Source organism: Petaurus breviceps, unplaced genomic scaffold, assembly GCF_028583685.1.
Source record: "Petaurus breviceps papuanus isolate PSGF00001 unplaced genomic scaffold, PetGlider_PUasm1.0 90763, whole genome shotgun sequence".
Lineage (NCBI taxonomy): Eukaryota > Metazoa > Chordata > Mammalia > Diprotodontia > Petauridae > Petaurus > Petaurus breviceps.
The window spans coordinates 7,341,138-7,359,107 of record NW_027187340.1 but is presented as its reverse complement, the minus strand read 5'-3'; the positions used below and the strand labels follow the sequence as shown (position 1 = coordinate 7,359,107).

Sequence of the window (17,970 nt, the reverse complement as noted above, 5' to 3'; positions counted from 1 at the left end):
AATTTAATCCCTTGAGAATTTAGAGGTGTTTATATATACCTGTGTTTTTCATAAATTCTTCTTCCTTCTTAGGCCCTCCTGGCCCTCCTGGGAAACCAGAAGTATCAAATGTGACCAAGAATACTGCCACTGTCAGTTGGAAAAGACCAATTGATGATGGTGGTAGTGAAATCACTGGATACCATGTGGAAAGGAGAGAAAAGAAAGGTCTACGATGGGTGCGAGCAACAAAGACCCCTGTGTCTGACCTCAGATGCAAAGTGACAGGACTTCAGGAAGGAAACACATATGAATTCCGTGTCAGTGCAGAAAATAAAGCAGGAATTGGCCCACCAAGTGATGTTTCAAATTCAGTACTAATGAAGGATGCAGCATGTTAGTATTATTCTTTTCCATATAGTGTTATCTTCAGAGTGCTGAATATGAAGTTATTGATTGTTATTAAATTATTAAAATTTTAATATTAAACCAATTGTTAAATATTAGTTAAGGGTTAATTAATGCATACTTTTGTCTCCATATTAATTTCACAGATCCACCAGGACCACCTTCAAATGCACGAGTGACTGATACTACAAAGAAATCTGCTTCTTTAGCTTGGGGCAAACCCCATTATGATGGTGGACTTGAAATCACAGGCTATATAGTAGAGCATCAAAAAGAAGGAGATGAGACCTGGATAAAAGATACAACAGGAACTGCCCTCAGAATCACACAATTTGTCGTCCCTGATCTTGAAACAAAAGAAAAATACAATTTCAGAATCTGTGCCATCAATGATGCAGGTGTTGGAGAGCCAGCAGTAATTCCCAATGTGGAAATTGTAGAACGTGAATTGGCTCCTGATTTTGAATTAGATGCAGAGCTTCGAAGAACTCTTGTTGTTAGAGCAGGGCTAAGCATTAGAATATTTGTACCGATTAAAGGCCGTCCAGCTCCCGAGGTCACTTGGACAAAAGATGGTGTAAACCTCAAAACCCGTGCCAACATTGAAAACACAGAATCTTTCACTCTTCTGATTATTCCAGAATGTAATAGATATGACACAGGCAAATTTGTTATGACTATAGAGAATGCTGCTGGTAAGAAAAGTGGATTTGTCAATGTTCGGGTCTTGGATACTCCTGGGCCTGTGCTCAATCTGAGGCCTACTGAGATCACAAAGGACAGTGTCACCCTGCACTGGGACCTGCCTCTGATAGATGGGGGTTCTCGGATAACAAACTACATCGTGGAAAAACGTGAAGCCACACGAAAATCTTATTCTACAGCCACAACCAAGTGCCATAAATGTACTTATAAAGTGACTGGCTTATCTGAAGGGTGTGAATATTTCTTCAGAGTGATGGCAGAAAATGAATATGGAATTGGTGAACCAGCAGAAACCACAGAGCCTGTCAGAGCCTCAGAGGCACCATCGCCACCAGACAGCCTTAATATCATGGACATAACTAAGAGCACAGTCAGCCTGGCGTGGCCTAAACCAAAGCATGACGGAGGCAGTAAGATCACTGGCTATGTGATTGAAGCCCAGAGAAAAGGTTCTGACCACTGGGCACACATCACAACTGTAAAGGGATTGGAATGTGTTGTAAAGAACTTAACTGAAGGGGAAGAATATACTTTCCAAGTTATGGCAGTGAACAGTGCTGGGAGAAGTGCCCCAAGAGAAAGCAGGCCAGTCATTGTAAAGGAGCAGACAATGCTTCCAGAATTGGACCTTCGTGGCATTTACCAGAAACTGGTCATTGCCAGAGCTGGTGAGAATATCAAAGTTGAGATTCCAGTGCTTGGTCGACCTAAACCAACTGTCACATGGAAAAAAGGAGACCAAGTTCTTAAACAAACCCAAAGAGTTAATTTTGAAAATACTGCCACTTCAACCATACTAAATATCCATGAATGTACAAGAAGTGATAGTGGACCTTACCCACTATCAGCAAAGAATATTGTAGGAGAAGTTGGAGATGTCATCACCATTCAAGTGCATGACATCCCAGGCCCACCAACTGGTCCAATCAAGTTTGATGAAGTTTCATCTGATTTTGTTATCTTCTCTTGGGAACCTCCAGAGAATGATGGAGGAGTACCCATCAGCAACTATGTTGTTGAAATGCGTCAGACTGACAGTACCACATGGGTTGAATTGGCAACCACTGTAATACGTACTACCTATAAAGCAACTCGCCTTACTACTGGAATGGAGTATCAATTCCGGGTAAAAGCTCAAAACAGATATGGAGTTGGACCAGGTATCACCTCAGCATCTGTCATTGCCAACTATCCATTTAAAGTTCCTGGGCCCCCTGGTACTCCTCAAGTAACCGCGGTCACCAAAGAATCAATAACCATTAGCTGGCATGAGCCTCTAACTGATGGTGGAAGTCCCATTTTAGGATATCATGTTGAAAGAAAGGAAAGAAATGGTATTCTCTGGCAGACTGTAAGTAAAGCATTAGTACCAGGGAACATCTTTAAATCAAGTGGCCTAACAGATGGCATTGCTTATGAGTTCCGAGTGATTGCAGAAAACATGGCTGGCAAAAGCAAACCAAGCAAGCCATCTGAACCTACGCTTGCCTTGGACCCTATTGATCCACCTGGGAAACCAATTCCTCTCAATATTACTAGACATACAGTAACACTTAAATGGGCTAAGCCTGAGTATACTGGAGGATTCAAGATCACTAGCTACATTGTTGAAAAGAGAGACCTCCCCAATGGTCGCTGGCTGAAGGCCAACTTCAGCAATATTTTGGAGAATGAGTTCACGGTCAGTGGCTTAACAGAGGATGCTGCATATGAATTCCGTGTGATTGCCAGAAATGCTGCTGGTGCTGTAAGTCCACCATCTGAGCCTTCAGATGCCATAACATGCAGAGATGATATCGAACCCCCAAGGATCATGGTGGATGTTAAATACAAAGACACTATCGTATTAAAAGCAGGTGAAGTTTTTAAGCTTGAAGCAGATGTTTCTGGCCGGCCACCACCAACGATGGAATGGACCAAAGATGGAAAGGAACTCGAAGGCACAGCAAAATTAGAAATAAAAACAGCAGATTTCTCTACAAATCTAATTAACAAAGATTCATCAAGAAAGGATAGTGGGGCATATGTACTTACAGCTACTAATCCTGGTGGTTTTGCCAAACACATTTTCAATGTTAAAGTTCTTGATAGACCAGGCCCACCTGAAGGACCTTTGGCTGTGACTGAAGTCACTTCAGAAAAGTGTGTATTGTCATGGTTACCTCCGCTAGATGATGGAGGTGCCAGCATTGACCACTATATAGTACAAAAACGTGAAACCAGCAGATTGGCATGGACAAATGTAGCCTCTGAAGTACAGCTAACAAAACTAAAGGTTACCAAATTATTGAAAGGCAATGAATATGTGTTCCGTGTTATGGCTGTTAATAAATATGGGGTAGGAGAGCCTCTTGAATCAGAACCTGTCCTTGCAGCAAACCCGTATGGACCCCCAGATCCACCCAAAAATCCTGAAGTTACAGCTATTACTAAGGACTCTATGGTAGTCTGCTGGGGACATCCTGATTCTGATGGTGGAAGTGAAATTATCAATTACATTGTGGAACGCCGAGATAAAACTGGCCAACGCTGGGTGAAATGTAATAAAAAAGCTGTCACTGACTTAAGGTATAAGGTATCTGGACTGACAGAAGGACATGAATATGAGTACAGGATCATGGCTGAAAATGCTGCTGGAATTAGTGCACCAAGTGCTACAAGTCCATTTTATAAAGCTTGTGATACTGTATTTAAGCCTGGCCCACCAGGAAATCCACGTGTTCTAGATACAAGCAGATCGTCAATTTCAATTGCTTGGAATAAACCAATCTATGATGGTGGCTCAGAAATCACAGGGTATATGGTTGAGATAGCACTGCCTGAAGAAGATGAGTGGAAGATTGTCACACCACCAGCAGGACTTAAGGCAACCTCTTATACTATCACCAACCTCAAAGAAAATCAAGAATATAAAATCCGTATCTATGCCATGAATTCTGAAGGAATTGGTGAACCTGCACTTGTTCCTGGAACTCCAAAGGCTGAGGAAAGGATGCTCCCTCCAGAGATTGAATTGGATGCTGAGCTACGTAAGGTTGTCACCATAAGGGCTTGCTGTACCCTAAGACTGTTTGTTCCAATCAAAGGAAGACCAGCACCAGAAGTGAAATGGACAAGAGAACATGGAGAATCTCTGGATAAAGCTAGCATTGAATCCACAAGCTCTTATACCTTGCTTGTTGTTGGAAATGTCAACAGATTTGATAGTGGCAAATATATACTAACTATAGAAAACAGCTCAGGTAGCAAATCGGCATTTGTCAATGTCAGAGTTCTTGACACACCAGGACCACCCCAGGATTTGAAAGTCAAAGAAGTAACTAAATCATCTGTCACACTAACTTGGGAACCTCCTCTCCTAGATGGAGGCTCCAAGATAAAGAACTACATTGTTGAAAAGCGTGAATCCACAAGAAAAGCTTACTCGACCGTTGCAACAAATTGCCATAAGACTTCCTGGAAAGTAGACCAACTTCAAGAAGGTTGTAATTATTATTTTAGAGTTCTGGCAGAAAATGAGTATGGAATTGGTCTCCCAGCTGAAACTGCAGAATCTGTTAAAGCATCAGAAAGACCACTTCCTCCAGGAAAGATAACTCTAGTAGATGTCACAAGGAATAGTGTGTCACTCTCTTGGGAGAAACCAGAACATGATGGAGGAAGTAGAATTCTAGGCTATATTGTGGAGATGCAGAGCAAAGGCAGTGATAAGTGGGCAACATGTGCCACAGTCAAAGTCACCGAAGCCACAATCACTGGGTTGATTCAGGGTGAAGAGTATTCATTCCGTGTTTCAGCCCAGAATGAAAAGGGAATCAGTGATCCTCGACAGCTTAGTGTACCAGTCATTGCCAAAGACCTTGTCATCCCACCAGCCTTCAAACTGTTATTTAACACTTTCACAGTGCTAGCAGGTGAAGACCTAAAAGTTGATGTCCCATTCATTGGACGTCCAGCTCCAACTGTGACCTGGCACAAAGATGATGTGCCCCTGAAACAGACTACTAGAGTAAATGCAGAAAGCACAGAAAATAACACACTGTTGACAATAAAGGAAGCATGCCGGGAAGATGTTGGACATTATGTAGTTAAACTTGTAAATTCAGTAGGTGAAGCCACCGAAACCCTTAATATTATTGTCCTTGACAAGCCAGGGCCTCCTACTGGACCAGTTAAAATGGATGAAGTGACTGCAGATAGCATTACTCTATCCTGGGGACCACCGAAATATGATGGTGGAAGTTCTATCAATAATTATATTGTAGAGAAAAGGGACACTTCTACGACTACCTGGCAAATTGTGTCAGCTACTGTTGCAAGAACAACAATAAAAGCCTGCCGACTAAAGACTGGATGTGAATATCAGTTCAGAATTGCAGCTGAAAACAGATATGGAAAGAGTACTTACCTCACTTCAGAGCCTATTGTAGCCCAATATCCATTTAAAGTTCCTGGGCCTCCAGGAACACCTTTTGTGACAGCTTCTTCCAAAGACAGTATGGAGGTCCAGTGGAATGAGCCAGTTAATGATGGTGGTAGCAAAGTGATTGGTTATCATTTAGAACGTAAAGAGAGAAATAGCATCCTCTGGGTAAAGTTGAACAAAACACCTATTCCACAAACCAAGTTTAAAACAACAGGCCTTGATGAAGGAATTGAGTATGAATTTAGAGTCTGTGCAGAAAACATTGTCGGCATTGGCAAGCCTAGTAAAGTGTCTGAGTGCTATGTAGCTCGAGATCCATGTGATCCACCAGGTCGACCAGAAGCAATCATTGTCACCAGGAACTCTGTGACTCTTCAGTGGAAGAAGCCCACCTATGATGGTGGAAGCAAAATCACTGGCTATATTGTTGAGAAGAAAGAGTTACCAGATGGCCGCTGGATGAAAGCCAGTTTTACTAATGTCATCGAAACTCAATTTGAAGTAACTGGTCTAGTTGAAAATCAGCGATATGAGTTCCGGGTTATAGCACGAAATGCTGCAGGAGTATTTAGTGAACCATCTGAAAGCACAGGAGCAATCACAGCAAGAGATGAAGTAGACCCTCCACGTATAAGTATGGATCCAAAGTATAAAGACACAATCGTAGTCCATGCTGGAGAGTCATTCAAGATTGAAGCTGACGTTTATGGCAAACCAATACCAACCATTCAGTGGACAAAAGGTGATCAAGAACTTTCAAACACAGCTCATTTAGAAATAAAAAGTACTGATTTTGCCACCTGCCTCAATGTAAAAGAAGCAGTCCGTGTTGATAGTGGTAATTATATACTGAAAGCAAAAAATGTTGCTGGAGAGAGATCAGTTACTGTAAATGTCAAAGTTCTTGATAGACCAGGACCACCTGAAGGACCTGTTGTTGTGTCTGGAGTTACTGCTGAAAAATGCTCATTAGCATGGAAACCCCCACTCCAAGATGGTGGTAGTGATATCATAAACTACATTGTGGAAAGAAGAGAAACCAGCCGTTTAGTATGGACTGTGGTTGATGCCAATGTGCAAACACTTAGTTGCAAGGTTACCAAACTCCTAGAAGGAAATGAATATATCTTCCGCATAATGGCTGTAAATAAATACGGTGTTGGCGAACCTCTTGAATCTGAGCCAGTCATTGCGAAGAATCCATTTGTTGTGCCAGATGCACCAAAGGCACCAGAAGTTACCACAGTGACCAAAGACTCCATGATTGTTGTATGGGAAAGGCCAGCGTCTGATGGTGGCAGTGAAATTCTTGGTTATGTCCTTGAAAAAAGGGATAAGGAAGGCATCCGATGGACAAGATGCCACAAGGGTTTGATTGGGGAATTGCGTTTAAGAGCCACTGGACTCCTAGAAAACCATCATTATGAATTTAGAGTCTCAGCTGAAAATGCTGCTGGTCTCAGTGAACCAAGTCCACCTTCTGCTTACCAAAAAGCTTGTGATCCTATTTATAAGCCAGGACCACCAAACAACCCCAAAGTCACAGATATTACAAGGTCTTCAGTTTTCCTCTCATGGAGCAAACCAGTTTATGATGGTGGTAGTGAAATCCAAGGATACATAGTTGAAAAATGTGATGTAAGTGTTGGGGAATGGACTATGTGTACTCCACCAACTGGAATCAAGAAAACAAATATAGAAGTAGAAAAGCTGTTGGAAAAGCATGAATACAATTTCCGTATCTGTGCTGTTAATAAAGCCGGAGTTGGAGAACATGCTGATGTACCTGGGCCTATTATAGTAGAAGAAAAATTGGAAGCACCGGACATTGATCTCGATCTAGAATTAAGGAAAGTAATAAACATAAGAGCAGGTGGTTCCTTGAGGTTGTTTGTTCCCATTAGAGGTCGCCCTACACCAGAAGTTAAGTGGGGAAAGATGGATGGTGAAATCCGGGATGCAGCTATAATTGATGTCACTTCCAGCTTTACCTCTCTTGTGCTTGAAAATGTGAACAGATATGACAGTGGGAAATACACTCTCACTTTAGAAAATAGTAGTGGTACAAAGTCTGCCTTTGTCACTGTGAGAGTCTTGGATACACCAAGTCCACCTGTTAATCTTAAAGTGGTAGAAATCACCAAAGACTCAGTATCAATCACATGGGAACCACCTTTGCTGGATGGAGGATCCAAGATAAAAAATTATATTGTTGAGAAACGTGAAGCTACAAGAAAATCTTATGCTGCTGTTGTAACAAACTGCCATAAGCACTCATGGAAAATAGATCAACTTCAAGAGGGCTGCAGTTACTACTTTAGAGTTACAGCTGAAAATGAATATGGTATTGGACTTCCTGCCCGCACTGCTGACCCAATTAAGGTTGCTGAAGTTCCACAACCGCCAGGAAAAATAACAGTGGATGATGTCACAAGAAACAGTGTTTCCCTAAGCTGGACAAAGCCAGAACATGATGGTGGCAGCAAAATCATACAATATATTGTTGAAATGCAAGCTAAGCACAGTGACAAATGGTCAGAGTGTGCCCGTGTTAAGAACCTGGAAGCAGTAATTACGAACTTAACCCAAGGAGAAGAATATCTATTTAGAGTTGTTGCTGTAAATGAAAAGGGAAGGAGTGATCCTAGGTCCCTTGCTGTTCCAGTAATTGCCAAAGACCTAGTTATTGAGCCAGATGTAAGACCCGCATTCAACAGTTACAGTGTCCAAGTTGGTCAGGATTTAAAAATAGAAGTACCAATTTCTGGACGTCCTAAACCTACCATTACCTGGACAAAAGATGGCCAACCACTAAAACAGACAACAAGACTCAATGTTACTGATTTGCCTGACCTTACTGTGCTTACCATTAAAGAAACCCACAAGGAAGATGGTGGAATGTATGGAATCACAGTTGCCAATGTTGTTGGACAGAAATCTGCTTCCATTGAAATTATCACTCTTGACAAGCCTGATCCACCAAGAGGCCCTGTGAAATTTGATGAAGTCAGTGCTGAAAGTATTACATTATCTTGGAATCCTCCACTATATACAGGTGGTTGCCAAATCACTAACTACATTGTTCAAAAGAGAGATACAACCACTACTGTATGGGAAGTTGTTTCTGCTACTGTTGCGAGAACAACCTTAAAAGTGACTAAGCTGAAAACTGGCACAGAATACCAATTCAGAATATTTGCTGAAAACAGATATGGACAAAGTTTTGCCTTAGAATCTGATCCTGTTGTAGCCCAGTACCCCTACAAAGAACCAGGCCCTCCTGGCACACCATTTGTTAATACCATTTCTAAAGATTCTATGGTTGTACAGTGGCATGAACCAATTAATAATGGTGGAAGTCCGATCATTGGTTACCACCTTGAGAGAAAGGAAAGAAACAGTATTTTGTGGACAAAGGTCAACAAAACCATTATCCATGACACTCAGTTTAAAGTACTTAACCTTGAAGAAGGTATTGAATATGAATTCAGAGTTTATGCTGAAAATATTGTTGGTGTAGGCAAAGCAAGCAAAAGTTCAGAATGTTATGTAGCCCGGGACCCTTGTGACCCCCCAGGAACTCCAGAAGCCATCATGGTCAAAAGAAATGAAATTACTCTACAGTGGACCAAGCCTGTATATGATGGTGGAAGCATGATCACTGGTTATATTGTTGAGAAACGAGATTTGCCTGAGGGTCGCTGGATGAAAGCCAGTTTCACAAATGTTATTGAAACACAATTCACTGTCACTGGCCTTACTGAAAATGAAAGGTATGAATTCAGAGTGATTGCAAAGAATGCTGCAGGTGCAATAAGTAAACCCTCTGACAGTACTGGACCTATAACAGCCAAGGATGAAGTTGAACTTCCAAGAATTTCAATGGATCCAAAATACAGAGATACAATTGTGGTCAATGCTGGAGAAACATTCAGACTTGAGGCTGATGTCTATGGAAAGCCCTTACCTACCATCGAGTGGTTGAAAGGAGATAAAGAAGTTGAAGAATCTGCTAGATGTGAAATAAAGAATACAGATTTCAAAGCATTGGTCATTGTAAAAGATGCCATTAGAATTGATGGTGGACAGTATATTTTAAGAGCTTCTAATGTTGCAGGTTCTAAGTCATTCCCAGTAAATGTAAAAGTATTAGACAGACCAGGGCCTCCAGAAGGTCCTATTCAGGTAACTGGAGTTACTTCTGAAAAATGCTCACTAACTTGGTCTCCACCCCTCCAAGATGGTGGCAGTAACATTTCTCACTATGTCGTTGAAAAAAGAGAAACCAGCCGACTTGCCTGGACTGTTGTTGCTCCAGAAGTAGTCACCAATACACTGAAAGTAACCAAGCTTTTAGAAGGAAATGAATACATTTTCCGTGTAATGGCTGTTAACAAATATGGAGTTGGAGAGCCTTTGGAATCTGCACCAGTACTCATGAAAAATCCTTTTGTGCTTCCTGGTCCACCAAAGAACTTAGAAGTAACAAATATTGCCAAGGACTCCATGACAGTCTGCTGGAACCGTCCAGATAGTGATGGTGGAAGTGAGATTATTGGTTATATCGTAGAAAAGAGGGACAGAAGTGGCATTAGATGGATAAAGTGCAATAAGCGGCGAATTACAGATTTGCGATTAAGAGTCACAGGATTGACAGAAGATCATGAATACGAATTTAGAGTATCTGCAGAAAATGCTGCTGGAGTTGGAGAACCAAGTCAGGCTACAGTTTATTTTAAGGCTTGTGACCCTGTATTCAAACCTGGTCCACCCACCAATGCCCACCTTGTAGATACTACCAAAAATTCAATTACACTTGCATGGAGCAAGCCCATTTATGATGGTGGCAGTGAGATCCTGGGATACTTAGTAGAGATCTGTAAAGCAGATGAAGATGACTGGACTGTAGTTACACCACAGACTGGCCTGAAAGCCACTCGATTTGAGATTTCAAAGCTTATCGAACATCAAGAATATAAGATACGGGTTTGTGCTCTCAACAAAGTTGGTGTAGGTGAGCCTGCATCAGTACCTGGTACTGTTAAACCAGAAGATAAACTTGAACCTCCTGAACTTGACCTTGATTCAGAATTAAGGAAAGGAATAGTAGTCAGAGCTGGCGGATCTGCCAGAATTCACATTCCATTCAAAGGCCGACCAACACCTGATATCATTTGGTCTCGAGAGGAAGGTGACTTTACTGATAAAGTTCAAATTGAAAAAGGCTTAAACTATACCCAGTTATCAATAGATAACTGTGATAGAAATGATGCTGGAAAATACATCCTCAAACTGGAAAACAGTAGTGGGTTGAAATCTGCATTTGTTACTGTGAAGGTCTTAGATACACCAGGACCACCACAAAACTTGGCAGTTAAAGAAGTGAAGAAGGATTCTGTCACACTGACCTGGGAACCACCTCTCATTGATGGTGGTGCAAAGATTAAGAACTATGTCATTGACAAGAGAGAGTCAACCCGAAAGGCATATGCTAATGTGAGTGCCAAATGCAACAAAACAAGCTTCAAAGTTGAAAATCTTACTGAAGGAGCCATTTATTACTTCAGAGTTATGGCAGAAAATGAATTTGGAGTTGGGGTTCCAGTGGAAACTCTTGATGCAGTAAAAGCAGCTGAGCCTCCTTCACCACCTGGGAAGGTTACACTGACTGACGTGTCTCAAACCAGTGCATCGCTTATGTGGGAGAAACCTGAACATGATGGAGGTAGCAGAGTTTTGGGATATGTGGTTGAAATGCAACCAAAAGGAACAGAGAAATGGAGTGTTGTTGCTGAGTCCAAAGTCTGCAATGCAGTTATTTCTGGTCTAAGCTCTGGGCAGGAATATCAGTTCCGAGTCAAGGCTTACAATGAAAAAGGAAAAAGTGATCCAAGAGTCCTTGGTGTTCCTGTCATAGCTAGAGATTTGACTATACAACCAAGTTTTAAGTTGCCATTTAACACATACAGCGTCCAGGCTGGGGAAGATCTTAAGATAGAAATACCAGTTATAGGTCGACCGAGGCCTAAAATTTCTTGGGTAAAAGATGGTGAGGCTCTTAAACAGACAACCAGAGTAAATGTTGAAGAAACAGCCACATCAACTATTTTACATATTAAAGAAAGCAACAAAGATGACTTTGGAAAATATAAAATAACAGCATCAAATACTGCAGGCACAGCAACAGAAGATCTTAGCATAATAGTTTTGGAAAAACCTGGACCACCAGTTGGACCAGTTCGCTTCGATGAAGTTAGTGCAGACTTTGTAGTCATATCCTGGGAACCACCAGTATACACTGGTGGCTGTCAAATAAGCAATTATATTGTAGAGAAACGTGACACAACCACTACCACCTGGCAAATGGTATCAGCAACAGTAGCAAGAACAACAATTAAAATAACCAAACTTAAAACAGGCAGTGAATACCAATTCAGAATTTTTGCTGAAAACAGATATGGAACGAGTTCGTCCCTAGACTCTAAACCAGTTGTTGTACAATATCCATTTAAAGAACCTGGGCCACCTGGAACTCCTTTTGTGACATCAATATCAAAAGATCAAATGCTTGTAGAATGGCACGAGCCTGTCAATGATGGCGGGAGCAAAGTTATTGGCTACCATCTTGAACAGAAAGAAAAGAATAGCATTCTTTGGATGAAGTTAAATAAAATCCCCATTCAAGACACCAAGTTTAAAACAACTGGACTTGATGAAGGCCTTGAGTATGAATTCAAAGTTTCTGCTGAAAATATTGTTGGCATTGGGAAACCTAGCAAAGTATCTGAATGCTTTGTTGCTCGTGATCCATGTGACCCACCTGGTCGCCCTGAAGCCATTGTTATAACAAGAAACTATGTCACATTGAAATGGAAAAAACCTGCCTATGATGGTGGTAGCAAAATAACAGGCTATATTGTAGAAAAGAAAGATCTACCTGATGGTCGTTGGATGAAAGCCAGCTTTACCAACGTGCTAGAAACAGAGTTTACAGTGAGTGGACTTGTAGAAGATCAAAGATATGAATTTAGAGTAATAGCAAGAAATGCAGCTGGAAACTTCAGTGAGCCATCAGAAAGCACTGGTGCAATTACCGCTAGAGATGAAATTGATGCACCCAGTGCTTCCTTGGACCCAAAATACAAAGATGTGATTGTTGTTCATGCAGGAGAGACCTTTGTTCTGGAAGCTGACATCCGTGGCAAGCCTATACCTGACATTGTGTGGATAAAAGATGGGAAAGAGCTTGAGGAAACAACAGCCAGAATGGAAATTAAATCTACTATACAAAAGACAACTCTTGTTGTCAAAGACTGCATAAGAACTGATGGGGGACAGTATATCTTGAAGCTCAGCAATGTTGGTGGTACGAAGTCTATACCGATAACTGTAAAAGTACTTGATAGACCAGGACCTCCAGGACCACCTCTGAAAGTTTCAGGGGTTACTGCCGAAAAATGTTACTTGGCATGGAACCCACCTCTGCAAGATGGTGGTGCTAATATCTCTCATTACATCATTGAGAAGAGAGAAACAAGCAGACTTTCATGGACCCAGGTTTCCACTGAAGTACAGGCCCTGAATTACAAAGTTACTAAACTCCTTCCAGGCAATGAGTATATTTTCCGTGTCATGGCTGTGAACAAATATGGAATAGGAGAGCCATTGGAATCTGAGCCAGTCATCGCCTGTAATCCATACAAGCCACCAGGTCCTCCTTCAACACCTGAAGCTTCAGCAATCACTAAAGATTCAATGGTAGTAACATGGGCACGCCCAGTAGATGATGGTGGAGCTGAAATTGAGGGCTATATACTTGAAAAACGTGATAAAGATGGCATCAGATGGACTAAGTGCAATAAGAAAACCTTAACAGATCTACGACTCAGAGTGACTGGACTCACAGAAGGCCACTCGTATGAATTCAGAGTTGCAGCTGAGAATGCAGCTGGCATGGGTGAATTCAGCGAGCCATCTGTGTTCTATCGTGCATGTGATGCTTTGTATCCACCAGGTCCCCCAAGTAATCCTAAAGTAACAGATACATCTAGATCTTCAGTGTCTCTGGCATGGAATAAGCCCATCTATGATGGTGGGGCTCCTGTTAAAGGCTATGTTGTAGAAGTCAAAGAGGCTGCTGCTGATGAATGGACAACCTGTACACCACCAACCGGTCTACAAGGAAAGCAGTTCACTGTTACTAAACTTAAAGAAAATAGTGAATATAACTTCCGCATATGTGCCATTAACTCAGAAGGTGTTGGTGAACCAGCCACCATACCTGGATCAGTGGTTGCTGCTGAAAGGATCGAGCCTCCTGAAATTGAACTTGATGCTGATTTAAGAAAGGTTGTCATTCTTCGTGCAAGTGCTACCTTGAGATTATTTGTTACCATCAAAGGTAGACCAGAACCTGAAGTCAAATGGGAAAAAGCAGAAGGCACTCTTACTGAGAGAGCCCAGATCGAAGTCACCAGCTCATATACAATGTTGGTTATTGATAATGTTACCAGATTTGACAGTGGTAGATATAACCTGACTCTAGAAAATAATAGTGGCTCCAAAACAGCTTTTGTTAATGTCAGAGTTCTTGATTCACCAAGTGCACCTGTGAATTTGACGGTGAAAGAAGTGAAGAAAGATTCAGTAACATTGTCTTGGGAACCACCACTTATTGATGGAGGAGCTAAAATTACAAATTACATTGTCGAAAAGCGAGAATCTACAAGAAAAGCATACGCCACTATTACAAATAATTGCACGAAGACCACTTTCAAGATTGACAATCTCCAAGAGGGCTGCACTTACTTCTTCCGCGTCTTGGCTTCCAATGAATATGGGATTGGTTTGCCAGCCGAAACAACAGAACCAGTTAAAGTGTCTGAACCTCCTCTCCCACCTGGTAGGGTTACTCTTGTTGATGTGACCCGTAACACTGCCACCATTAAATGGGAGAAACCAGAAAGTGATGGCGGCAGCAAAATTACTGGTTATGTCGTAGAAATGCAGACTAAAGGAAGTGAGAAATGGAGCACCTGCGCACATGTAAAGACACTAGAAGCCACTGTATCTGGCCTGACTACTGGAGAAGAGTATACCTTTAGGGTGGCTGCAGTTAATGAAAAAGGGAAAAGTGACCCTAGACAGCTTGGAGTACCAGTCGTTGCAAAAGATATTGAAATTAAGCCCTCAGTTGAGCTTCCTTTCAACACTTTCAATGTTAAAGCTGGAGACCAACTCAAGATTGATGTGCCATTTAGTGGGAGACCTGTGCCTACTGTGAGCTGGAAAAAAGATGGACAAGCCTTGAAAGAGACAACTAGAGTAAATGTCCAGTCATCAAAGACAGTAACATCATTAATTATCAAGGAAGCTTCAAGAGAAGATGTTGGAAAGTATGAACTATCTGTTTCAAACAGTGCAGGAGTTACAACCATTTCTATTGGTGTAATTGTGCTTGACAGACCAGGACCACCAGGACCTATACGTATTGATGAAGTTAGCTCTGACAATGTAACAATATCTTGGAATCCTCCCGAATATGATGGTGGTTGCCAAATTAGCAATTATATTGTTGAGAAAAGAGATACTACTTCTACAACATGGCAAGTAGTATCACAAGCAGTCGCAAGGACATCTATTAAGATAATTCGCCTGACAACAGGAAGTGAATATCAGTTCCGTGTTTGTGCAGAGAACCGTTATGGTAAGAGCACTTACAGCGAGTCATCACCTGTCGTTGCAGAATACCCATTCAGTCCCCCAGGTCCTCCTGGAACACCTAAAGTTGTACATGCCACAAAATCCACCATGATTGTAAGTTGGCAAGTGCCAGTTAATGATGGAGGAAGTCAAGTCATTGGCTATCACCTTGAGCATAAAGAAAGAAGTAGTATTCTTTGGACAAAAGTGAACAAAACTCTCATTACTGATACACAAATGAAAGTTTCTGGCCTTGATGAAGGACTGATGTATGAATATCGTGTATATGCCGAAAATATTGCAGGAATTGGTAAGTGCAGCAAGGCATGTGAGCCGGTTCCTGCAAGAGACCCTTGCGATCCTCCTGGTCAACCAGAAGTTACAAATATTACCAGAAAGTCTGTCTCACTTAAATGGGCTAAACCCCGATATGATGGTGGGGCTAAAATCACAGGTTATATTATTGAACGCAGAGAACTGCCAGATGGCCGATGGTTGAAGTGCAACTTTACTAATGTACAGGAAACTTATTTTGAGGTAACTGAACTTACAGAAGATCAGCGCTATGAATTCCGTGTTTTTGCAAGGAATGCTGCTGACTCCATTAGTGAGCCATCTGAATCAACTGGACCTATTACAGTAAAAGACGATGTTGAGGCCCCAAGAATTATGATGGATGTCAAATTCCGGGACGTTATTGTGGTCAAAGCTGGAGAAGTCCTTAAAATAAATGCAGACATTTCAGGACGCCCTTTACCTGTAATATCCTGGTCAAAGGATGGTAAGGAAATTGAAGAAAGAGCAAAGACTGAAATTGTTTCAACAGACAGCACAACCTTGTTAACAGTTAAGGACTGTGTGAGACGAGACACTGGTCAGTATGTGTTAACTCTCAAAAATGTTGCAGGAACTCGGTCTATGGCTGTTAACTGCAAAGTTCTTGATAGACCTGGGCCACCAGCAGGACCTCTAGAAATAAATGGCCTAACTGCTGAGAAATGTTCACTGTCCTGGGGACCTCCACAAGAAGATGGTGGTGCATCTATTGACTATTACATTGTAGAAAAACGTGAGACAAGCAGACTTGCTTGGACAATTTGTGAAGAAGAATCAAGAACAACATCTTGTAAAGTAACCAAATTACTTCGAGGTAATGAATATATATTTAGAGTCATTGCTGTTAATAAATATGGTGTGGGTGAGCCCCTGGAGAGTGTGGCTGTAAAGGCACTTGATCCATTTACAGTGCCCAGTCCACCCACATCATTGGAGATCACATCTGTGACCAAAGATTTCATGACCTTATGCTGGTCAAGACCTGAGAGTGATGGGGGTAATGATATCTCTGGATACATAATTGAACGTCGGGAGAAAAACAGCTTACGATGGGTACGTGTAAATAAAAAACCAGTTTATGATCTGAGAGTAAAATCAACAGGACTTCGGGAAGGATGTGAATATGAATATCGGGTCTATGCAGAAAATGCTGCTGGTCTGAGCCTTCCAAGTGAACCATCACCTTTGGTTCGAGCAGAAGATCCAGTCTTCTTGCCCTCTCCTCCATCTAAACCTAAAATTGTGGACTCAGGAAAAACAAATATAACTATTGCCTGGATTAAGCCTTTGTTTGATGGAGGGGCCCCAGTTACTGGATATACAGTAGAATATAAGAAATCTGATGAAACTGACTGGTTGGTTGCCATCCAGAACTTACGAGGCACTGAGTATACAGTAAGTGGTTTAACAACAGGGACTGAATATGTCTTTAGAGTAAGATCAATAAACAAGGTTGGTGCTAGTGATCCAAGTGATAGCTCAGATCCTCAGGTAGCAAAGGAAAGAGAAGAAGAACCTGTATTTGACCTTGATAGTGAAATGAAGAAGACTTTGATTGTAAAGGCTGGTGCCTCATTTACAATGACTGTGCCTTTCCGAGGAAGACCAGTACCTAATGTAATATGGACTAAGCCAGATACTGATCTCCGTACCAGGGCTTGTATTGACTCTACAGATACCCGCACATCACTTACTATTGAAAATGCTAACAGAAATGACTCTGGAAAATACACATTAACAATTCAGAATACTTTGAATGCTGCTTCATTGACTTTAGTCGTCAAAGTTCTCGATTCCCCCGGACCCCCAGCTAACATTAATGTTAAAGATGTAACCAAAGAATCTGCAGTGTTAGCCTGGGATGTTCCTGAAAATGATGGTGGTGCCCCGGTGAAAAATTACCATATAGAAAAACGAGAGGCCAGTAAGAAAGCATGGGTCACTGTGACTAACAACTGCCATCGCCTTTCCTACAAAGTATCCAACTTACAAGAGGGAGCTGTTTACTACTTCAGGGTCTCTGGAGAAAATGAGTTTGGTGTTGGCGTACCCTCTGAAACCAAAGAAGGAGTAAAGATCACAGGTATGTTTCCTTAATAAGAAGTAAGAGCACATGTTAAGGAATAATTTTAATCCATTTTTGTTTTAGTTTAAAAATCATGAATTTAATGTATAAAAAATATATAGTTCCATGTAGGATTTCTGCTAAAATTTCCAATTTTCTGAATTTCCAATTATATGGAAAATTTCACAGCTGGAACTATATCATTTTTAAGAATATTTCAAAGATATTTAATTTAAATACCATTTTATATGAATGCAATTGGAATGTAAGTAGAAATATTTCTTACAACCTAATCTCTTGGGTTTTGCTTTGTGTTTTTCTTTTAATTTGTACTGACTATTATTTGTAA

General features: G+C 41.3%; 1 protein-coding gene across 50 annotated transcripts in view; it reads left to right on the top strand.

Moving 5' to 3' along the window:
* The window catches only part of TTN (titin), a 324,829-nt gene that overhangs the window by 272,735 nt on the left and 34,124 nt on the right, over positions 1–17,970 (top strand). For all 50 annotated transcript variants that reach the window (XM_069068526.1, XM_069068527.1, XM_069068543.1 and 47 more), the window contains 2 exons: positions 73–375; positions 534–17,639. In XM_069068526.1, coding sequence (XP_068924627.1) covers positions 73–375; positions 534–17,639 — 17,409 coding nt within the window. The remainder of the gene's footprint in view (positions 1–72; positions 376–533; positions 17,640–17,970) is intronic.